The sequence below is a fragment of the Mesoplodon mirus genome (assembly GCF_964341445.2).
Source record: "Mesoplodon mirus genome assembly, chromosome: 4".
Classification (NCBI taxonomy): Eukaryota; Metazoa; Chordata; class Mammalia; order Artiodactyla; family Ziphiidae; genus Mesoplodon; species Mesoplodon mirus.
This window is the reverse complement of record NC_138979.1, coordinates 11,326,801-11,351,910: the sequence shown is the minus strand read 5'-3', so window position 1 is coordinate 11,351,910 and position 25,110 is coordinate 11,326,801. Positions and strand designations below refer to the sequence as shown.

The 25,110-nt window shown below is 41.1% G+C and overlaps 1 protein-coding gene across 6 annotated transcripts in view; it reads right to left on the bottom strand.

The window, feature by feature from the left end:
* Positions 1 to 25,110, bottom strand: part of ARHGAP21 (Rho GTPase activating protein 21) — a 130,090-nt gene that overhangs the window by 88,343 nt on the left and 16,637 nt on the right. The window contains exon 1 of one of the 6 annotated variants that reach the window (XM_082620032.1): positions 15,808 to 16,020. The exons of 3 other annotated variants lie outside the window; for them this stretch is intronic. In XM_082620032.1, coding sequence (XP_082476158.1) covers positions 15,808 to 15,891 — 84 coding nt within the window. In that variant the 5' untranslated portion in view covers positions 15,892 to 16,020. Of the gene's footprint in view, positions 1 to 15,807; positions 16,021 to 25,110 lie in introns of those variants that run through there. 2 more of the 6 variants (XM_082620030.1, XM_082620031.1) reach the window with 2 other exon arrangements.

Genomic DNA, 25,110 nt, shown 5'->3' with positions numbered 1-25,110 from the left:
GTATGACTAAAGTTATTTTAATCACACACGCATACACACACACACACAAACACACACACACACAGTTTGGAATAAGGGGCCAGGTTTTTTTCCCTAAACAATTCATTGATTTTCTGTAAGGAACATGAATGGATGCTAATTTTTCACATCAGCCTGCAATGCTGTGCAGCCCATCCCTTGCTGACAAGCTGTGCTTTGAAAACTTCATCTGTGCTAACGGAATAATCCACTCCTTTCTTGGTGCCAAAGTGCCTTATGGCAGAAGTCCCCAACCCGTGCACTGCAATACTCAGAGGCACTCTCCCAGGCCCTGCATCTCACAGAGCACCTTTCGTGTAGGGCGTACCCTACCACATTACAATTACTTGTTTATACATCTATCTTTTCAATCTTAGAGCAGCTTCCTGGGGAGAGAGGAGAATAATGGCTTCAGTGCCCACCACAAATCCTGACAGAAAGTAGGACACAAAAAAGAAATTAAATTTAAACGAATTAAATGAGTAAAGTTTACATAAAACAAGGATAACAGAAAACAAAACGATGACTTTAAAACTTTGTTGGGGAATTACTCCTGTTTACCTACTTCCCCATTCTTCCCATTTGAGACAGTAAGTACATGCAGGTCTAACAGACATAAACTCAAATATAGATGTCTATGTTTACACATACTTTCTTGTAAAGAGGCTCTATGACCAGATAACAGAGCTGATTCAGAAGCTACTTATTTTCTGATATGAAGAAAATTTTGTTTACTCTGACTCAGAGAACAGATCGTATTTTTAGGTTAAAAACAATCACCTCCCTATCCTTTGGGCAGACAGGAATCTCCAAATTAAGAGGCAAGCTTAAATTTCAGTTCGCCCTAGCTACCAATGAAATAATGCAGTCCCCTCTGAGCAGACACAGCGACACTGAGCATGTCTAGAGGCTGGAGAAGATATGGGTACAGAAGGTCAGACCCATATCATGTGGTTTCACTATTTTGTTTGAAGCACTGTAATGACCTAGAGTATCATCTTGCTAAGTGTACATACAAATAAGTTTTCTGAATCTATGTTGATTTTAGATTATCAAAGACACTACATTGGCAACCACTGTTAATAGCTGCCTCAATGTCACTAGACTGAACTATGGAAAAATTTCACACAATTTTACATAGCTAAGATGGAAACGTGCAGATAATGTAATCCAACTTAATCATTCACCATTTTATAGAACACTGAGTCTCCAAGAGGTTAAGTAACTTGCCAAAAGTTACAAATGATTGGCGATCCAAACTATTCATTAGGGTCCAATTGAAGGACAGAGCAGGCAGGGAGTATTACTCCAATGGATCAGGAGCAAATGGGAGAATAATTCATAAAAGATGCTGAAATGGTTTTTTAAATGTGTAAAAAATAGGTCTCTCTATGTCAGCTAGGGTGAAGGCACCACCCCATACCACATGATTTATTCATTTACCCACAAGCTCTTGATGAATTAGAGAGCTAGTGAGTAAATGAATCATAGTCTGATATTTCCAGGAGAGCAAGGGCATCCTCAGTCCTACTGGAAACTTGCCCTAGTGAATAGGAAGAAGGTGGGAACCTAAAAGGGAGTCACATAGACCGTACTTAGAATTACTACATCTCGGAAATAGGATATTCTCCCCCCACCTTTTCCTTACTTTTTGCTGAAAGATAGCTTAAAACAGAAACTCCATATACAGAATATCAAATATACAGAGTTGCTCTGTCTGGGGACAGGGGCAGGAGAGTTTGTACAGAAACCTGCTCCATTTTGCTAGTTTCCCAGAAACCCTAACAGTCTGTTAAGGAGTTTAAAAATCAGAGATGTCGTTCAACCAACTCACTTTACAAATACAAAAACGGAGGTCCAGAGAGACTTGCTGATGGTCTCATAGCTAATTAGTGACACAGCTTAGGCTAGAACCTAAGTTTCCAATCTCCTGATCCTGGAACTTTCTCACTATATTACACCAAGAACAGACTGTTTCAGCAATTTGAGGATCATAGCTTCTGGGTCATGTACCCTTAGTTTTTTCCTTTATAATTGATATTTATCAGATACATAATATATTTTCATTAAAGACAAATTAGAAACTAAAGCTAAGCAAAAAAAAAAAAAAAACAATAATAAGGGCTTCCTTGGTGGCGCAGTGGTTGAGAGCCCGCCTGCCGATTCAGGGGACACGGGTTCGTGCCTCGGCCCGGGAAGATCCCACATGCCGCGGAGCGGCTGGGCCCGTGAGCCATGGCCGCTGAGCCTGCGCGTCCGGAGCCTGCGCTGCACAACGGGAGAGGCCACAACAGTGAGAGGCCCGTGTACCGCAAAAAAAACAAAATAATAATAATAGTTTAACTTACCTACCATTACCCCTCTAAAGAAAAGTGATGCCAATATTTTGGTGTATATATATCTTTTCAGAATATATGAAATATATGTGAATATATACAAATACACACTTTAGAAAAATGTTCTTCTATTTAGTTTTATTTAATACGTTACGAATGTCTTTCCGTGTTAATATAACATATCTACACATTATTTTTAAAGACTGCATGGTACTTCACCATATGAATAAATCACATTTTATTTACTCATTTTTGTCTTTGTCATTTAGGAGTGCACACTGTTTATGAAGATTGTTTTATACGACGGTTATTATTGTTATTACTGTTACTACAACTACCTGTACACCGATCTCCAAGAAAAACCATGAATAGGTCATGAGGACAAATTCCTGAGAATGGAGTTGCTGGATCAAATCATCATGTTCTGTTTCTTTGTCTTAGAGTTTTATATGCAAAGTGTCAAAGGGCCATCTGTAAAATGGGGAACCCAGTCACAAACCTACGGACAGCACAGCAGACGACTTAACTATGGATATATATTCTAGCCAACACTGGGTATTTTTTAATCTTTTCCAATATGCTAAGATGAAAATAGTTCTTATTGTGTTTTTTCTTTCATTAGTAATGAAGCTAAACATCTTTGCATGTAACCTCCAATTCTTAAAGACCTATAATATAAGTAATATAGAAAAGAATATACAGATATTCAGCTTAGTCTCCAGCTTGAGAATGATAGTCTCCAGCTGAAGAGTGAATTACAAAAGAACATGTCACTGGAGTTCAGAACACAGTTCTCGTACAAAATGAGGGTTGACAGCAATGCCTTGAAACACAGCAGTAGAAACCAGAGCAAAATCCCTGGGAACTCGAGACGGAGCTTAACATACACAGGAACCCAGGGATGATGACCCAGGGAAGCAGACCCCAGATCTCAGAGAGGAGAAAAGTTCCCCAAGGAAGGAGGGTCAAACCAGCTCATGTTCAGATTATTGTGAGCACTGAGATGCACCTTAACTTCAGGACACCAGATACCAGGGCAGGTCCGACTTTGAGTTGCGAGGTCCAGCCAAGGCAGATGACATGAAGTGAGCTAACTGCATCCACGGTCCTTGGGGGGAGACTGGGCTTGGAAATGGAGCGACTTGGCTGCCATCCAACTCCTAATGTGGTAATGTACCGCCTGCTTGTGCCCTTTCAGGTGCATCGCAGTTTCTAGGTCGAACTCAATTGTGTCTTCTTTATTTCAAAAACCCTGCTAAGTAAAATTTTCAAAATGCAGGAGGTACTTGTTTCATAATTTGTTCATGAAAAGTTATGATTAAATATCAAGAAGTATCCTGTGCACATTTTATAGGCACCGGTGGAGCTTACTATTTAAAAGAACACTGGGATAAAGCCTTTTGGAAGGCTTTAAATTGTTTAAATTGGAGGCAATAAATTGTTTTAATCACTCCATAATTTATGTCCCATAAATACAATTGCCTTTCAACGTAACATTTTTCTGGCAACTACATTATAAAATGAATCATTTGAATAGATAATATTTTTACATAGAAGAAAATGCTTTAATTGGCTAAAACACAGAAATGATTTAACAATACATCAGAAAAGCGAAGATATAACAATTAGAAACCTCTAAAATCATTTACAAATGCAAACTGTCACAATTTTTAAATAAGCATAATTATACCAGCTGGATATTATATAAGGGGGAGCTTAAAGTATTATAAAGTACATACAGCACTCATAAAAATACAAATCCAATATACCATAAATTTTACTAAAAGTTTATAAGGCAGAAATAAGAACCATTAATCATTCAGGTCAGCCTGAACAGCCCAAAGGGAATTCTATCTTAAAAGAAGGGCTTTTTACACTCCTTTACATTCTTTTGCTTTGGCTACAGCGCAAGTAGTTTATGGTTGAGTTGGATGCCACGGGGCATTTCTTTAAATACTAGCTGGCTGGACCATCTCCCAAATCAATTTCCAGATTTTTGTTAGTGACGCTGATATTATTGTTGTTGCTGAATTAATTCAAATTTGATTAAATAATTATAATTTCCATAGGAAGAAACAAGAGTCTGTCTTCCTATAAAATTATCTTATTTTTAGGGCTTCCCTGGTGGCGCAGTGGTTGAGGGTCCGCCTGCCGATGCAGGGGACGCGGGTTCGTGCCCCTGTCGGGGAAGATCCCACATGCCGTGGAGCGGCTGGGCCCGTGAGCCATGGCCGCTGAGCCTGCGCGTCCGGAGCCTGCGCGTCCGGAGCCTGTGCTCCACAACGGGAGAGGCCACAAGAGTGAGAGACCCGCGTACCGCAAAAGATAAGTAAATAAATAAATAAAATAAAATAAAATAAAATCATCTTATTTTTGGAAAATTTCTTTCCCTGTAACCATTTTAGCTAGGCTAAAATGGTAATGCCGCTCACTCCCTGGACCTTACATCTTTAAAAATCTTTATATTCAAGTAGATATTGTCATTGCAGAAAGTATTTAATAAGTAGTTCTTAAGGACATGTGGAAGATGAAGTTGCATGAAGGACACTAACTTGCTCTGGTCACTCAAATAGACGATTCAAAGAAACTGAAAATTAGATGACATTATTCCTCTTTTAATGTATTGCTAACACTATACTCAAAGAAATTAGGTAACTTACCCAAGTTCTTACAACTAGTGAACGATGGGCAAAAGATCTGAACACTTTACAAAAGAAGAAATTCAAGGGGCCAATAAGTTTAAGAAAAGATGCTCAAACTCATTACTCATGAGGCAAATGCAAACCCAAACCATAATAAGATACTATGACACATACACCAAAATGGCTAAAAGAAATATTTTTTAACTGGCAAACAAGGACCGGCAAGGATGTGGAGTAACAAGAGTTCTCAAATACTGCTGATGAGAATACAAATTGGCATAACCACTTTGAAAAGCTGCTTGGTAGCGTCTGTCGAAGTTGGGCCATAAAACGTACACATCCCTTGTCCCAGTAACTCCACTCCTAGTTAAACGCTCAGCAGAAATCCATACATATAAAGCCATGTGCAAAAATGTCCATAGCAGCACCATGTGTAGTGGCCGAAATTGGAAACAAGACAAATGCCATCAAAAGTAGAATGGATAGGGCCTCCCTGGTGGCGCAGTGGTTGAGAGTCCGCCTGCCGATGCAGGGGACACGGGTTCGTGCCCCGGTCTGGGAGGATCCCATATGCCGCGGAGCGGCTGGGCCCGTGAGCCATGGCCGCTGGGCCTGCGCATCCGGAGCCTGTGCTCCGCAACGGGAGAGGCCACAGCAGTGAGAGGCCCGCGTACGGAAAAAAAAAAAAAAAAGTAGAATGGATAAACTATGTTATATGCATATAGTGAACTACTATAAATAAAATTCTTTAAGTTTACAGCTAATGCAACAACATGGATGAATTTGAAAGCTAGTCCTAAGTGAAAAAAAGTCAAACATAGAAGGGTACTTACGGTGCAATCATATTCATAATAAAATTGAAAACAGGCAAACCAATACATAGTGATGGACGCCCAGATAGTTATCATCTTTGGAGGAGGGGAGAATACTGCAAAGGGCATAACAGAGGCTGAGGGGCTGTTCATGCTCTGTAGCTTTATCAGAGTAATGATTCCACAGGTGCATTCACTTTGTAAAATTCATCAAGCTATGTATTTATGATTTAAAGATATTTTAGGTATTGCTATATTTCTAGTTACAGTGTTTACATGTTTGTTAAAATGTGTTCATGTCTAATTAAACATGAATCTGGCTGTCACTGTCATACTAAACACCCTACAACAGGCTTCCCATCACCCTGGGAAGACACTCCAAAGCCCTCCTCTTACAGACCCTCCTAGGACCTGGTCCTGGATATGCCTGATTCCCTTATCCTCTCCCTCCGTTCACGATTCCTGCCACACCAGTCTCCCGGTTGCCTCAAACACACCAAGCTCCTTCCCATCTCGGGGACCTTACCTGTGCAATCCCTCTCCTGAAGTGCTGATATTTGTTTTGCATGGCTTTGGGATTCTGCTGACACACCATCGACTCACAGAAGTGACGTCAGAGGGATTTTTCCTGACCACCTTTATCTAAACTAGTCTCCCCATCGCTTCATCCTACTTTATTTTTCCTCATAGCACTTGTCAATTCTGTATCAAATATTGTATATTTGATTATTGATTGTCTGTGCCCCTCCCCTCCCCCATTAAAATGTAAGGTCCATAAGAGCAGGGACTGTGTTTTGTTCACACCAGAACAGCAGCACAAAGCAGGGGCATAAGATATTGTAGCGAATGAATAGAAATTGAGTCTCTTCTCCCGTAAGGGAAAGTTTGCACTTGTAACTATATATTTATTTCTGTGCATTTGTTTCCTATCTGTCTCTCCCACTCTGTTAACAGTCACCATCTTACAGACAAGGCCTAGCAGAGCAGCCATACGCACTGAATCAGCATGTCTGCAAGCAAAAGATATAGTGCATTAACGCACCACTGAAACTTCATTTTCTCTAAGCTCACTACAAATATGCATTGTAACAGCCCACTCAGGACCTAAACACTGTGATTACTGCCTGAGTTAAGCTCCTTTAATCTCCAGGCCCTAAAAAGCACCATTTCACCCTCCCCACCAAGCGTAGGTCCAGAATCATCAATGTAACAGAATATTTTGACTGATTGCCATTATTTATGGTAAACCTAACCTGTTCCCTCCCGGGCAGAAAAGAGTTACCACAGCAGGCCTGAGATTGCTAACCTCAGAAAGGCCTGCTTATGAGGTTGGCCCTTGGTTAGCATCTGGGAATCTGGACTTCAGGAGGGTTCCCCCCATTCCCTAACAGAGAAGACTGGCCCACTGGGCCTCAACGGTTAGTACAAACAATGTGGATTACGCTGACCGCCTGCCTTCCTTCTGGGAGTCTGGAATTTTGGCATATGCTAGTCACATGACCAGCCCCCAATGAAAACCTTGTCTCGAACAAGCGTCCCTCAAAGATGACATTTTACATGTGTTGTCTCAGTTTGTTGCTAAAGGAATTAAGTGCATCTCGTGTGACTCCACTGGGAAAGGACCCCTGGAAGCTTGTGCGTGGTTTTCTCTGCGCTTTATCTCATTTTGCTAATTCTGCTTCGTATCTTTTGGCTGTAATGAATCATAGTTCTGAGTACCACTGTGTCGTGAATTCTGTAAGTCACTGAACCATGAGGTGACCTGGGGGACTCCACCCCACATCTCCCAGTTCTGAAATGGATGATGATCAGTCACGACTGTAGAAAAACAAAGAGGGGCTTCCCTGGTGGCACAGTGGTTAAGAATCCGCCTGCCAATGCAGGGGACACGGGTTCGAGCCCTGGTCCTGGAAGATCCCACATGCCACAGAGCAACTAAGCCCGTGCGCCACAACTACTGAGCCCGCATGCCGCAACTACTGAAGCCTAGAGCCTGTGCTCTGCAACAAGAGAAGCCACCACAATAAGAAGCCCACGCACTGCAACCAAGAGTAGCCCAACTCGCCTCAACTAGAGAAAGCCCACGTACAGCAACGAAGACCCAACACAGCCAAAAATAAAATAAATAAATTTTTTTAAAAAAGAAGAGAACGGTGACCCCCCCACTCCACCCCCCCACCCCCCAACCCCAACCCCCCACCCCCGCCTTCTAGCATTCCTGCCTCTGTGCACTCCCCTCCCCTTGAGTGTGGGCTGGACCCAATGATTTGCTTCTAATGAATGGAATTTGGCAAATGTGATGGGTGTCACTTCCAAGATCAGATTACAAAAGGCTGCGACCTGGGCCTTGCCCACACTCTCTCTCTCTCTCTGGCTGTCCTCCTTTGCTGCTTATGATGTAAGAAATACTTTTTGTTACGACTGGAAGAAGGAAGCCCTGAAAATCCTCTAATCAGATTATAGATGAGAACACTAAAATCCAGAGAATTGACAGAATTGTTCAGAATCACACAACCAAGAGGTGGAAGAGCAGACAAATATGCAGGAGCTTCTACTCACAGTCCAAGGCTCTTTCTTTCCACCAGACCATCTGACTTGCCAAGCAGCTTTCCCCAAAGGTGGGGAGGAGGGAACATCAAAAGCTGATGTTTGTAAGTGCTTTTCTCTTTGCAATCAAGTCCAACTATCATCAAGACAGACGAATCTGCCATTCCATTCATCCACAGACCATTTGGTCTGTCCTTCTGGAATCTGCATTTTCCTTCGGAAATTTCCATTTTGTCTTTCCCATTCATTTAAACCTGATTTCACCCATCAAAAGCTCCCAGGCAGTATACCTAGGCCAAGACAGAGTCAGCCTCTGGGCCCTCTAAGCAACAGATCCAGAGGCAGCCGGCTTGACGTTCACCATCAATATAATCTAGATATTTAAACTAATAGGTCACTATTCTAACTTAACCACTTTGCAGCTCAAGAGCAATTATGAATATCGCTAAAGGACATTAACAACACTACTTTTTAAAACTTTTATTTCAACATTAAACTCTGCTTACATAGACTGTGTTTATCATGAATTGCTTATATTTACCAACTCATAATATACTTATGTTTATATTTATATGTATTAATAATGCTAAAGTTTCAGTATCAGAAGGGCTAAGAAAGTGACTTATCAACTAACCATCATTACAAAAGGCACCTAAACCTCACAGCTACCACTAGTTAAGGCAAAACCAAATTCTCCCTTTTTGTTTCCTTATCTTTCTTTTAACCTTTTCTCTCTTCTTCAATCCTGTGTATCCATCATTCCAGACATTCCTATCCCCTTTCCCCCCTTCCCTTCTCCCTTTTTTTTTTTTTTTTTTGAGGTTGAGTAGTCTTTCTTCTGGGTGTGGCCAAAGGCCCGATTCCTTCTCCTTTTTCCTTCTGTTGTTCTCTATTGCGCCCTATATTGGTCATCAGTTGGAAATATATATATATTTATATTCCAACATACATACAAAAATTCTTTATCATTTACTCTACATTCTTTTTTTTTTTTTTTTTGCGGTACATGGGCCTCTCACTGTTGTGTTTTTTTGGGGTGTTTTTTTGGGGTTTTGGGGTTTTTTTTTTTTTCCGGTACACAGGCCTCTCACTGTTGTGGCCTCTCCCGTTATGGAGCACAGGCTCCGGACGCGCAGGCTCATCGGCCATGGCTCACGGGCCCAGCCGCTCCGCAGTATGTGGGATCCTCCCAGACCGGGGCACGAACCTGCGTCCCCTGCATCGGCAGGCGGACTCTCAACCACTGCGCCACCAGGGAAGCCCTCTACATTCTTAATACAGCTTTAGAATTACTAGTTTTTAAAAAGCTGATGAGTTGCTATTATCAGTATATCAACTCCTTCAGTGCAGAGTGAGAGGTAAGGGCAGGGACACCATAGCTTGACCCACCCCCACCCCCACCCCCCCACCCCCGAGGTTTACATCCTATCCTGCTCTGCAGCTTCTAGGCTGTGTGGCCCTGGGCAAGTAACTTAAGCCCTGTTTCATCTGTTTCCTCACTTGTAAAATGAGAATATGAAAATAATATCATCTCTGTAGCGTTGTTATAAAAATTAAAGGAGGTCAACTACGTAAAGTGTCTGACATACATACTAAGTGCTCGCTAAATGTTACTATTTTTACCTCTCACAAAATATTGAACTAAAAAGCTCCTTGTGACATTTTTTCAGCATTTTAGAGCCTTGGTATTATAAGGCTAGTCACAGGGGCATGGGGATGGTTTTTATCTCTCCTGTCTTAGACCAGTAATTCTGAGAGTTACAATTTTAGGTGAATGGTTCTCAAACACCACTGGTGAAATGTAGAAATCATCTGCTTGGATTTCTCCTAACAATGATTAAGAGGCCTCTCTCCTTGAATCCTCAGACCCCCCAGGTTTCACGTGCAAGCTCTACCTGTGGAAAATTAGCCATCTGTGTGTCTCGGCAATGTCAGTGGTATCCCGGAAAATGTAAGTGTTTCTGCTAATCCCATATTCACCCGGCCCAGCAGCAAGCTTCTTCCAGCTGGTATCACCTACACACCTCCAGGCCCAGGCCACGTACGTGGAAGTGGCCCGTGCACATAAGTGAGAGAGAAGATGACAAAAACAGCACACCACAGGCTACACAGATGGTTGAACTGGAAGTCAAGCCAAGAGAAAAGGCCAGTTACACTATTATGCCTCGCAAGGCAAAATCCTCAGGGTCCTTAACCTGAAGTCCTCCTTTTCAGGCTACCTGAATTAAAATAATAAAAGTTAATGGTGGTTCCAGTTTTTCCCATCTATGTCAATAATGAAGCATAAAACAAGAAAAGTTGAGTTCTTGTTCTTTAGGTTCAGGTATTCTGGATTAACTCGTCTCTTATCCAGTGATTAAAAAAGAAGCACTTAACCCCTTAGAATTTTTTTTTGCCTTAATTTTTAACGGAAGAGACAATGTGAAGTAATATTCAAAGAAAAACAGTTCAATTAAGCACAGTATGGAGGTTCCTTAAAAAACTACAAATAGAACTACCATATGACCCAGCAATCCCACTACTGGGCATATACCCTGAGAAAACCATAATTCAAAAAGAGTCATGTACCAAAATGTTCATTGCAGCTCTATTTACAATAGCCCGGAGATGGAAACAACCTAAGTGTCCATCATTGGATGAATGGATAAAGAAGATGTGGCACATATATACAATGGAATATTACTCAGCCATAAAAAGAAACAAAATTGAGCTATTTGTAATGAGGTGGATAGACCTAGATTCTGTCATACAGAGTGAAGTAAGTCAGAAAGACAACTACCGTATGCTAACACATATATATGGAATTTAAGAAAAAAAATGTCATGAAGAACTTAGTGGTAAGACGGGAATAAAGACACAGAACTACTAGAGAATGGACTTGAGGATATGGGGAGCGGGAAGGGTAAGCTGTGACAAAGCGAGAGAGAGGCATGGACATATACACACTACCAAATGTAAAATAGATAGCTAGTGGGAAGCAGCCACATAGCACAGGGAGATCAGCTTGGTGCTTTGTGACCACCTAGAGGGGTGGGATAGGGAGGGTGGGAGGGAGGGAGACACAAGAGGGAAGAGATATGGGAACATATGTATAACTGATTCACTTTGTTATAAAGCAGAAACTAACACACCATTGTAAAGCAATTATACTCCAATAAAGATGTAAAAACGAAACAAAAACAAACAAACAAACAAAAAAACAAGCAAACAAAAACCAGCTTTAACTCTTTCCAGGAGCCTTAAAGTGCAGAAGAATCACCGGAGGATCTTGTTAAAATGCTAATTCTTACGTCTGGGCTGGGACCTCAAAGTCTGCATTTCTTACAAACTTCCCGGGAGCACAGACACTACTGGTCTGTGGACCACAGAGTAGCGAGAATTTAAGATACCTTACGTGTCAAAAGGGCTATTCCCAATTCCCTAGGTTATCAAGTGAAAGCCTCCTTCGACTGGTGTGAGAAGCAATAGCTTGTCCTAACAGCTCTAAGGAACAGAGGGAGCCCTAGGCTACCAACTGCTTCTTAATAAAGGAGAGGAGCTTCAAGGGGGAGGGGGAAGCAATGTAAAAAAAAAGTTCTCCACCGTGCAAGAGAGGAAGAATTTAAGCCTGGGTCCTCAGGGTGGCTCTCTCCTGGTTTCCAATTCAAGGAAACAATCCAGCATTCCTCTCTGGCTCTCCTTCCCTGAAATGGACTTATAGACAGAATGACTATTTCTGTGAAATAATAAAGTTGCTAATCATTTTTATAATCTTCTTTCAGAGAAAACAAATGGATCTTCTTTAATGGTACGATTATTTTTCCCTTCGTAACATTTTGTAACACATTTGAATAGAACACTTCATTGGGAAGGGGACGAGTAAGAACCTAAAGAAAGTGACGCGGTGAGCCATGCGGAGATCTGCGAGAGGAGCACTTCAGGAAGAGGGAACAGACAGCAAGAGCAAAGGCCCTGGGGTTGAACAGCAAGGAGACCGGTGTGGTTAGAGAAGAGTGAATAGGGAAAGATCTAAGTGGAAACAAGGTCATGGTGATGATGGAGGGAGGGGGACAAATCACATAAGGCCTTGGGCTTTCATGCTGAGTGAGCCAGGCAGTCTGGGGGCTTTGAGTAGAGTAACTACTTTCTGATGTTGAACAGGATCAGACTGGCTGCTGAGCTAAAAAGAGACTGTAGGCTCTATACAAACACAAAGAGAGAATGACAATGCCAGGACCTCCCTTGCTTGGTGCTTCTCAGTTTTCCTTCTGAGTTGTGCAGTATCAGTTGCACTGGATTTCTGGGAAAACCGAGAACTGGATGATGGGCTCTGTCATCGACATGAAGCTTTAATGCCCAACTCCTTGGATCTGACTCTGCTGCCTGCAAACAGTCAGCCCCTAGTTCTAAATGTTGATTAGAACATTTGAAATTTCTCACATACCAACATGGAAAACAGGGAGAGAGAAACACAGGGTTCTTCTCTTCCTAATGCTGTTGTGGGAATTAACAATATTACTTACTATCTATCAAATTTAAAACTTCACTCATCTCTCAAAGTCCAAGAATACTCTCTTCTCAAAGATTGTCTTAATTAATATAAGATGTATTTTGTTAAAGTTATGCATCACTGAGCCAGTAATTTCGCTTCTGAGATTGTATCCAATGAAAATAATCCTAAACAGGAAAACAATTTTAATAACAGAGGTATTCACCATACTTTATTTCTAATAGCAAAAATCTAGAAGCAATTTAAATGTTCAACAACAGTTAATTATATTTATAATATACATAAAATATTAAATATGTTATATATGCGTGTGTATATCCTCTAGCTAGAATATTATGCAGCCGTTAAAAATCATGTCACAACACGGTAAAATGTGCATAATATGATTACAACTCATAAAATACACTCTCCCGCCCACCACACCACACACACACACACACATAGAGGGAAAAAACACTGTGCACAGGAAAAAGAAACCTGGCAGTATATGTATCAAAATATTAGCAGGAGTTGTACTGAACTAGGTAAATCAACTTTATATTTTCCAATTTTTACATGTGACCATACATTTTATTTACAGGTTTTTTTTTCTTTTTCTTTTTTTTTTTTTACAACTTTAGAAATTAAATTAATGGAACCACGTTACTCCCATCTTTTTTATTTCCAATATAAATGTCACAGAGCATCGCCTCTAGGTCTACTGTATTAACCTGATACATAAATAATAGCAAGCATGTATTAAGCACTTATCATGCCAGGCACTGTGTGTAACGCCGTATCCAGGTGGTCTCACTGAATCGTCACAACACGGCATGACGCAGGTACCGTTAGAAGTGAGGAAGCAGAGGTGAGTAATGCTAGAGTCGTCACAGAGCCAGCTCCTTCCTCATCCTGCCTTTTCACCTACTCCTTTTCTTGCTTTCCCATGCTCCCCTACCAATACCATAAGCCTTCCAAAGGTGTCCAGCAACATCCCTGGGCACTGCTTAGCTTCAATAATAAAACTCAAATAAATCCAGCTGCTGCCCTAAGTCTTTCTATAAATCAGAAGTTACACACTGGAAGCCAGGAGCCATATCTGGCCAAAAAGATGTGTTTTGCTTAGATCTCAGTATTTTGAAAAACTTGAATTAGTCACATCCTGAAGCTGAATCCCCAGTTAGCCACAGTCTTCACCAGCCCCTGTTGTCCTATACTTGACCCTTCCCAGCTCCCTTTACACTTTTATGGAACATGCCTAGTCCCAAAAGCATTGAGTCGGTGACTTCCACCAAATACTTTAAGTGGTGACATAAAAGCCACAGGAGATGTGGTCACTTGCCATTTTTACTTCATGCTAAGTTCTGCAAACTCTTCTTCTGAGAGATGCTAGCAACTAAATGGCCTACTGTCAGATCTAAACCACAGGGTAAGTAGCAACAGCAATCCTGCAAAACCCCAGGCCAAGGCATGTCCAAAGGCACTTTCTATTGCTGGCTTACTGGATCAACTCATCCCTAGATTCTGTTGCAACCACAAAATTCCTTTGGGATTAGCTAGAATGAAGAAGTCTTGACAAGGTCCCGGATCTTAAAGTAGAAAGTTTTCTGATGATACCAGTAAGTTTAGTAATAGGGTCAAACTAAACACTATTTTTTTTACATGCTAAGATAATTGTAGTATCTATCTTCTTTTATTCTCTAAGTAGCCATTCGAAATCCATATTTTTATGGTAATGTAAATCCATTAGGGAAAGAACTAGAAAGTGCATTGAGGGATCAATCTCTTGCTGGAAAAAATATAGATGAAATGACCTTCTCCATCTCTAATTTCTCTGATAAATTAGTCTATTGTGCCCAACAGAAACTATGAAAACACCTTGTCACCATTCCAGAATAAAGAGAATATGGCATAAAGAAAGGTATTAGGGACCCAAAAGTCCTACTTGGAACTAACTTCATGTCTCGTAACGTTCTGTTTATGCCATGGCTATGGGGGAACCGAGAAATGGCAGGGTGTGTATGTGTGTGTGTGTGTGTATGTACACTGGGTGGGGTACATTTCACTTATCATTCACTGCTTTCAATATTTTAAATTTAGTTTTTCTTCTAAATTTCAAACAATACTAAAGCACTTTTTAAAATAATGAAGACAGAAATCCACAAAGTGATTAATAACCCTACAAGGTAAATAATTCATAAGATTCACTGATAACTGGAACAAAAGACATCAATCAGGTTTCTTTCTATTTTCTAACAGAAGCTATTATGCTAAATATGTACAATATTATTTATGAATTACAAAAGCAGACTGTACTTGATAATAACAATGCTGATTGAAGGTTGAAGGGAGAAATAAGAGTTTTTGCTTCTTAGGGGAGAAAACTCAAAAGCATATAATAACTGTCATTAAAAAAAATACCCAGCAAAGTTTCTCTATCGCAAAATAACTATTTTCTCAAAAGGCTGTCCAGTAGTCGAATATCAGATTCTAAACAAGAACTTACATTTATTTAATCCCATAGTGAAAGAAATCAAGAACTTTATTTCATTAAAAATGAAAAACTAGTTAAAAAGCAACTCATTCCAAATCTTGCCTACCTTCTTATAAATATAATATTAAATGTCTCTAAAAATGTATAACATTTGCCGAGTCTCAATTTATTGCTTTAATTTTTCCTAGTTTTATTTTTTAAGTAATTTGTTCTAACTTCCCCTCCCCCCCACCACTTAAAGCTCTACAAATAAAGTCTCATCTGTGCAACTTCAGAGTTAAGTCTTTTAGAGGAATTCAGATGATGAGATTTGAGATACGCCATGCTAAACAAGTATTTCAAAAAAGAGCCATAGTCTAAAGATTACTTTTTCACTGTTATCGGAAGACAGTGACTTCAAAGCCAGCATTTTCACCGATTTTTTTTTTTTGCTTTATACATTACAGTAGTTTTGAATTAAAAAGCAAATATAGATATTTATCCAACAAACCTGACCACTCCATGCACAATACAGATTGCACAGTAAACTCCAATTGTGGTTGATCATGCAGTCTAAAATCCTGAACTGGGCCATGACTGCCTAGAGCGCAGCCTGCGCGTCTTCTCTGACTCAGCCCTCGTCAGCACCGGGGGCTGTTACAGGAGCTCTGCAGTGATGCGATGGGCAAATAGGATCTTCCCCTCCTTTTCCTGTCCGAGCAGCAATAGCTCACTGGCAGAACAACATCATCCTTCCAAACGCTGGTACGTTCACACTGTTACATCATGAAGGAAAGTCTTCCTAAAAGTCTTATTCTATATTTATGATTATTTGCTTTTTAAAAAGATTATTGCTTTTTCCTTCTTTCTGGGTATCACAGGCTAGCCGTTATACATTCAATGAAATCACAGCTTAGGGAGGTGGTATAATAAATCAACCATGCCGACTGCATCCCACAAGCCAGCTCCCGACGACTTGAGGCTTAGGCAGCACCAGTGACCCTGACGCTGTGCTCAATCCAGAGGGGACCTCTTGGTCCTCTCTTCATCTCTCAGGACGTCTTACACTGTAACAACCCCTTAGATGTCTCTCATCCTGGGTACCGTATTACCACTCTTGGTTTTCTTCCTATTCTCTAACCATTCCTTCCTTGTAAGAAAGCAGATTTCAACTGCCACCTACAAATGTATGACCGGGAGCCAATGGCTTAACTTTTGAGCCTCAACTCATTCAGCTGTAAGATGGAGACAATTTTAACGCCTGCTCTCATGGAGTTTTTAGTATGAAATAGAATAACATCTGTAACGCACTTGAAACAGTATCTAACAGACACCTAATAAATAATTATTACTATTCTTAAGATGGGCTTCCTTCCTGTCTAAATTAGAATTCTACCTCATGTCTCACACTATCCCTAGATGATGTCATCCTCCAGACCCACAATTTTAATTATGAATTACTTCCAAACCTCTCTTCAGCTCCACCCTTTTTCCCAAGCTCCAAATCTGCATGTCTGAATTCTCGCTAAGCACACGCACCTAGAAACCTTAGACCACGTGTCCAAAATGGAATGGGTCTTCCCTTTCACAACCTGCCCCAGCTCTGTACCATCTCATTTGCATAACGGCAGCACCATTTTGTCCCCTTGGTCAGGCAAACAGAAACCAGAGTCCTCCAGCCTCCCTCTTCCTTACCTCTCACATCCGGTTACCAACGCCTGGCACTTCAACTAAGATCTGTAGTAAATCTGTCCCTTTTCCATTCCCACTGTCACTGCCTATATGGAGACCCCCATCAGCGTGCTCCTGGACTCTAGCTGGTCTCCCAAACCCTCTGCTTCACTGCTTCTGCGACCTCGCCCACAGAGGGCCACCTAAAGGATCTCTGAGAAACACTGCGATGGCAAATACGTTCAAAAAGACCGCTCGGAGTCTAAGCACAAAGGTCAGATTCAAAGGCCTCAAAATCTAAAAAGTGAGCCTCCTGGAAAGCTTGTTTTTAACCAGTTCTTCTTAAAAATCTTTAGCTGGTTTGTCTGCCTCTCTCTTTCCTTAATTGGCGGTGGTCCCTAACGTTTTACCCTTGGTCCTCTTCTCTCTCCTCATCCCTCTCAATGAGCTCATCTTATTCCCCAAACTATAAGTATAGTCGATGTTGGTTTAATTGACCTCTGCCTAACATACCTGCCAGACAAACCAGAATCCTCAGTTCCCGCTGTATGAATAAATGCTGGCTGGTCCCACGGCAAGCTCACCTCTTATGTTTGCGAAGATTTTCTCCAGCCTCTTATTTCTCCTCCCGCCAAGTGAGACGCACGCTCAACACAGCTTGTTTTTGCACAAATCTCTTTAAGTCAGTTTTACTTCTGGTGTTGTTATTATGTAGCTTGTATGATATGGAAACTGATAAAATATGAGTAAAAATGAGAGCTGCTATTTCTATGAAAACGTGAACGCTTTGAAAAGACCCAGTAAAGGGTAGTGTTCACTTCAACATTTTTCTCTTCCTTGGTCTTGTACCCATTGTTCCAGTAAGATATCAGAACTTCTCCCTAGCTGGAGCCATGGGGCATATTCAGAAACTAAGGCTGTTCCCAGAACATTCTTCTCTTCTTCCTACGTAGCTAACTCCTACCTGACTTGGCGCGAACACAATCTCCCCAGGAAGGTTTTCCCTGATCCCTACACTCGGGGAGGCCTGCCTGCTGTGTATAGTCATAGCTCCCTGATCCTCTCCACTCACTGCACTCTATTATAACTGCTTGGTTCAACTGTTCCCACTTCCCACCATCCAGGTACATCCACGAATGCAGGGGGCAGATCGTGTCTGTAATTTTTTCACTGCTGTATCCCCAGTGCCTGGTACTTAGAAGGTGCTCACTAATATTTGTTGAATGAGTTAATAAATGTGGAAGCACAGTTCTAAGTATAATAGGAAGCTTTGGCACTAGAAGCAGCAAACTCGAATCACTTTAAGACAGAATAATGCTTACCTTGGGGTCTACGAGGGTCATTAACACCACTCAAGGGCAAAACACAAATTGCGTCTTTCCTCAAATGATCTCACTAAGCTCTTGGAGCGGATGGGATTCTAGCAAAATCCCTAAATACCTACACTGACACCGTATATTCTATCCCCATCCTGAGATTCTGAAAAATTCTAGAAGATGGGGAAAAGGGGGTTTCAGGCACCTGATTTTCAGAAGTTCTCAGGGGATTCTGACACACCTTAATAGTTAAGAACCACTAAACAGGGCTTCCCTGGTGGTGCAGTGGTTGAGAGTCCACCTGCCGATGCAGGGGACACGGGTTCGTGCCCCGGTCCGGGAAGATCCCACATGCCACGGAGCGGCTGGGCCCGTGAGCCATGGCCGCTGAGCCTGCGCGTCCGGAGCCTGTGCTCCGCAACGGGAGAGGCCACAACAGTGAGAGGCCCGCGTACCGCAAAAAGAAAAAAAGAACCACTACACAAAAGTTCGGACCCACAAAAAGGACTTGGAGACTAAACACACAGCTGAGATCAAGCTTTTACAAATCATTCCTAAACACAGTGTGTAATTTAATAATAACAGTGCAGCAATACTAACTTCCCCATTTTGATTATTGTACTGTGGTTATTTAAGATGTTTACAGTAGGGAAATCTGGATGAAGGATATAAAGGAACTCTCTGTACTATTTTGCAACTTTTCTGTGGGTCTAAGATTATTTCAAAATAAAATGTTAGTACGAAAAGGACCATGCACAGTGCAACCCAGTAGCAATGAACATCTCTAACTTGCAGACATGATCTTGGATATCATCTACCACTAAAGAAAAGCAGGGCTCTTTGGAGGAATGGCTGATTCCAGGTCTTGAGCAGGAAATACACATAAAAGATATGCTGGAAAATCACACTGGACAGTAAGAAAGTTACCAAAAACAATTAGGTTCATGTGTAAAGGACCCAGGAGAAAGCCTGAAGAGGCTACCACTATTCAAAACTGGGAGAACTGGAGCTACAATAAGAAATGAAATGTCTACCAGTTAATACTAGATAGACACATACATACATACACATAGGTACACACATAATACACACAAAGGTCACCTTTGGAAGTTGATCAGGGTACTGATTCATTTCTATAAGTAAAGAGAAAGAATGAAAAAAAAATCATAGTGTCATATTTTCCCAATACACACAGTTTATACTTCTAAAAAATTAGGTAATACATATCTATAATCTTATATTGACACTACTGAAATTCAAAGAGCTCTGAAAGTCAAAACGTTTTTGAAACTCATCAATTGCGAAACCTGCCCTGCCCTGACCTGACACAATGTGCTTTCTACCTGCCCTGCCCTGACCTGACACAATGTGCTTTCTACCTGTCCTGCCCTGACCTGACACAATGTTCTTTCTAAGTCTTTATGTGTTAGTATGAATATTCATACATTTTACAGCAGAAATTACTACTCTGATAGCTGCGGGCTATCCCACAATCTGCATCATCTTACATTTCTAAAACCTGAAAACTTCTGATTTCTGAAAAACCCAAGGATTTTGGATAGTGGATTATCTGCACAAACAGCAGAGGAAATAAGGGTAACGGGACAGCAGGAGTCCAGAAGAAACAAACAACAAGGGAAGAAGATTACAGAGAGCAAGACCATCTCCCCCAGGACTGGGAACATCTTCTCCACCTATGATCACTACGGCCAGAGGAGCTTTCTTCTTCCCTTTTTTTTTTTCTTTTTTTGGACTCGTGAATTTGTTTTTATTTTTATTGGGCTATAGGGGATGGGTTGGGAAATATCTCTGTAAGTTATGCCCTACTAGGGAAATGTCCATTCTAATTTTCCTGGGATAGCTTTCGGAGCTTTTTCTTTCGTTGGAGCTACTGCTCTTGCTGGCAGCAGCCTCTTCAGGTCCACTCCTGAGAGGCTCCTCCTTGGAAGAGAATTTCCCTTTTTCTTGGGGACCCGCTTGTTTCCTGACTCTTCAGGGTCACTATCTGGTTCCAGAGGGAGCTTTCTAAGCAGGTAAAATGTGAGCCAGACTTTGAAGAAAGTATGGGATTTACATAAATGACAAGACATGGGAAAAGCATTTCAGGCAAAATGAACATGAACAAACATGAAAACACTTCAGACTGCATGTACATTTAGGGGACAATGGACCTGCCATTTGCTCTGAACAAATGTTTCATGTGGGACAGTAAGACATCACGTGGAGAAACACCTGTACCTTCAATCCTGTTACAGCCTCTCAACTTTAAATGAACTGCAGGCTCTCTTCAGAAAACTATATTTATATATGACCAGCTTACCACTCTAGAGAAAGGATAAGCAGAAACTTAAAACACCTCTAGAAAACGTGCCTCTAAACCTTAGTCTTAAAAGACCATCCCTGAGGCTCAATAAATTCGGCACATGGCTTTAGCTCAGTAATTTAACACACTGAAGCAACAGAAGATGCCAGTCATCTGTGTACCATAAGCTGACACTTTAAAGATATCAAGTCATCAAGTTCCCTGGTTGCCAAGAGACAAAAAAGAGGGTTGACAAAATTTTCAAGCTGTCTATTAATCTGCCACTGAACTGTTTACCACTTAGCTAAATGAACACAAACTATTTCCATCTAGGTGAAACCAGTAACTCTAGATCAAAGTAGAGACTTTCTCCCTGAAATTTTTTTCTTCCTTCTACTAAAGCTGCTATGGTCATGTTAACACTCTATCCGTTAAATTTCCGTCTTCCCCTTCTGGCTGTGTAACCTTGGTTAAGTTAATTAAGCTCTCTGTACCTCAGTTTCCACATCTTTAAAATGAATATAATAATAGTACACACCTCATGGAGTTGTTTTGAGGATTAAACAAGGTAAATAATCAGTGTCACGGTACTTAGTAAGGGTTCAGTGTTCTCTCTGAAAACCCTAAAAAATTATCTAAAGTCTACTTTGCTTCACTGTATGTTTCTAGGAAACAGACATTACAGCCTAGCACTTACAAACGGTATATTAAGATTAAATAGGGACTTTTCTGGTGGCGCAGTGGTTAAGAATCCGCCTGCCAATGCAGGGGACACGGGTTCAAGCTCTAGTCCGGAAGATCCCACATGCCGCAGAGCAACTAAGCCTGAGAGCCACAACTACTAAGCCCGCATGCCACAACTACTGAAGCCTGTGCACCTAGAGCCCATGCTCCACAACAAGAGAAGCTACTGCAATGAGAAGCCCGCGCACCGCAACAAAGAGTAGCCCCCGCTCTCCGCGACTAGAGAAAGTCCACTCCACGCGCAGCAAAGAAGACCCAATGCAGCCAAAAATAAATTTTAAAAAAAGATTAAATAAATATTAAGGCTAGTAAATGTCAAGAGCATAAATACCTAAATTATAACAGGAATAAAAAACATTAAAAGGATGTGACACTCAAAACTGAAGACAAATAGATACATATTGTATGCCGGAAATCAAATGATTACTAACTTTTTATCCTAATTTACATATTTTAGGCAAAATAAAGTATAAACTATACAACCTCATCACCCTTTGCAAAGGTTTAATGACTCTCTTATATCCAGCTATTGGGAATCTATTCTGATGGCCTGTATTTTCAGTCTAAGACCAAAAATACCCAACTAGCCTCTTTCCCTACAAGGAGTCTGAGACCATCTTGGCAGCCAAATTGAAATATATGTAGCTAATCTAACAAAAACAAATTCTCTTTTCCTGACCTTGCCTGTTCGGATTATCTATGGGAAAGCAAAACCGGGACTTCCCTGGTGGCGTAGTGGTTGAGAATCTGCCTGCCAATGCAGGGGACATGGGTTCGAGCCCTGGGAAGATCCCATATAACAGGAGTAACTAAGCGCGTGCATCACAATTATTGAGCCTGCGCTCTAGAGCCCATGAGCCACAACTACTGAAGCCCGTGCACCACAACGAAGAGTAGCCCGCCGCAACTAGAGAAAGCCCTGACACAGCAACGAAGACCCAACAACGAAGACCCAATGCAGCCATAAATAAATAAATAAATTTATTTTAAAAAAAGAAATGAAAAGCAAAACCACACTATAAGACCCCAGAAGTTTCACAGGTTATAAAATAGTAGAGGAAGGAAATTAGCAGAAGCAAAGATTAAATAAATGAAGGCAGCTACAAAACCAGAATACATTAAGATATTTAAAAAGGAGAAGAACTATCTGATTTAACTCTTTAAAAAGGAAAGCTTGGAATTCCCTGGTGGCGCAGTGGTTAAGAATCCACCTGCCAATGCAGGGGACACAGGTTCGAGCCCTGGTCCGGGAAGATCCCACATGCTGCGGAGCAACTAAGCCCGTGCGCCACAACTACTGAGCTTGTGCTCTAGAGCCCGCGAGTCACAACTATCGAGCCCATGTGCCACAACTACTGAAGCCCGGGCGCCTAGAGCCCGTGCTCTGCAACAAGAGAAGCCACCGCAATGAGATGCCTGCGCACCGCAATGAAGAGTAGCCCCTGCTCGCCGCAACTAGAGAAAGCCCGTGCACAGCAACAAAGGCCCAATGCAGCCAAAAATAAATAATAAAATTTAAAAAATAAATTAAAAAAATTTTTAAATAAAAAGGAAAGTTCAAAAAAATACTATCACCAATATCACTGTTTCTCAGGGTCCTCAGGCCAATTTGCCTGTGAGAATTAACAGATTATACAGGTTGACTTTGTAAAAAAATTACTCGCTTACAGCTAGCTAGATCTAGCTTTTATAAAAAATCAGATTCTTGTCACAAAATATACTAGAGGTCCCCTATGTAGAACTTTAATCTATCAAAAACAGTTTGAACCAGAAAGAAAAGAGGCAAAAATAAGTTCCGGACTCCAAGCTGTGTGTTTTACTCATACTATATATACTCCTTACTCAGAGGCAATGGCAGAGAAAAGTCTTATATGGAAATTGATGTACAGACTATCAGATGTTTATTTTAATATGACTTATTCTTCCTTAATTTTTTGGTGGATTTCCTCCTTAATCATTCTCTCACACTTTGTCTTTGCCATACTGTTCTCTCTGCCTGTAACATTCTGCCACCACCTGCTTCAGAAATTTCTACATGTCCTTTAAGACTCCACTCAAGGGCCACCATCTTCCCTCTCCTCTTCCAGGCTGTTAGACCCTCCTGTCTCATGCTCACATGGCCACACGTGTATCCGTAGTTGTCGCACAATACCCTAACTGCAGCTTCCTAATCTGTCTCTTCCTCCTTAACAGTGAGCTCCATAAGGGCAGAGGCTACTGTTTTTTTCTATCTCTGTTCCCCTAGGGGGAACTCCCTCGCAGTCCAGTGATTAGGACGCCGCGTTTCCACTGCGGAGGGCCTGGGTTCGATCCCTGGCCGGGGAACTAAAATCCCACAAGCCACGCAGCAAGGCCAAAATAAATATTAAAAGTTCCCCTAGGAACTTCCTGGCATAGTCATAAACCTTCAATAACTTTTTGTTGAATAAATGAATGGATGCAAATGAGGCAGCAAAATAGAACAGAATGAACAGTTCAATGAATTCTAACCAATGTATACATCCATAAAATCACCATCACACAATCAAGGTACAGAACATTTCTATCACCCCAAGCCCCTTGATGCTTCTTTGCAATCGATCAAAGCCCTGCCCAGGCCCAGGCAACCACTGATGTGCTCTCTATCACTATAGGTTAGTTTACTCAGTTCTGGAATTTTAAAAAAGTAGAATCATACATTACGTACTCTGCCAAGTCTGGATTCTTTTCCTCAACGTTCTGAGATTCATTCATACTGTTGAGTACATCAATAATTCATTCTTTTTAAATGTGAGTAGTATTCCATTACATGGACATACCATAATTTGTTTTCCATTCATCTCTTAATGGGTATTTGGGTTGTTTCAAATTTGGGGATATTATGAATAGAGCTGTTATGAACATTCACATACAAGTCTTTTTGTGGACACAGTTTTCATGTCCTTTGGGTAAATACCTAGGAGTGGGTCACACGATAAACGTATGCTTAACTTTCTGAAAACCGCCAACATGTTTTCTTAAGTGGCTGTGTCATTTTACATCCCTATCAGGATTTTTGAGTAAGAGGTCATTTGTACCACATAGTCAACAACCCTTGGTATTTTTTATCTTCTTAATTTTAGCCATTCCAATGGGGGCATTGCAGTAGCTCACTGTACTGATAGTTTTAATTTGCATTTTTTTCCCTGATGATTGGTGCTAGTGAATATCTTTTCATGTGCTTATATGTAATTCATATATCTTCTTTTTTTTTTGAGGTACGTGGGCCTCTCATTGTTGTGGCCTATTCTGCTGCGGAGCAGAGGCTCCGGACGCGCAGGCTCAGCGGCCATGGCTCACGGGCCCAGCCGCTCCGCGGCATGTGGGATCTTCCCGGACCGGGGCACAAACCCGTGTCCCCTGCATTGGCAGGTGGACTCTCAACCACTGCGCCACCAGGGAAGCCCCATATATCTTCTTTTATGGAGTTCACTTCTGCCCATATTTAAAGTTAGGTTGTCTTATTATTATTGAGTTTGAAGACTTCTTTATAATATATTCTGGAAGCAAGTCCTTGATCAGATACATATTTTGCAAATATTTTCTCCCCATCTGTGGTTTAACTTTTCATTTTCTTAATGGTATTTTACAAAGAGCAGAAGTTTTTAATTTGGATGAAGTCCGACTTATAATTCTTTTTCCTTCTCCAGTTAGTGATTTTTGTGTCCTGTCTCAGAAATATTTGTTTACCCCTCAAAGCCATGTATATTTTGCTCTTGGCTAGAAGTTTTATTGTCTTAGCATTTACATTTATATCAGTGAT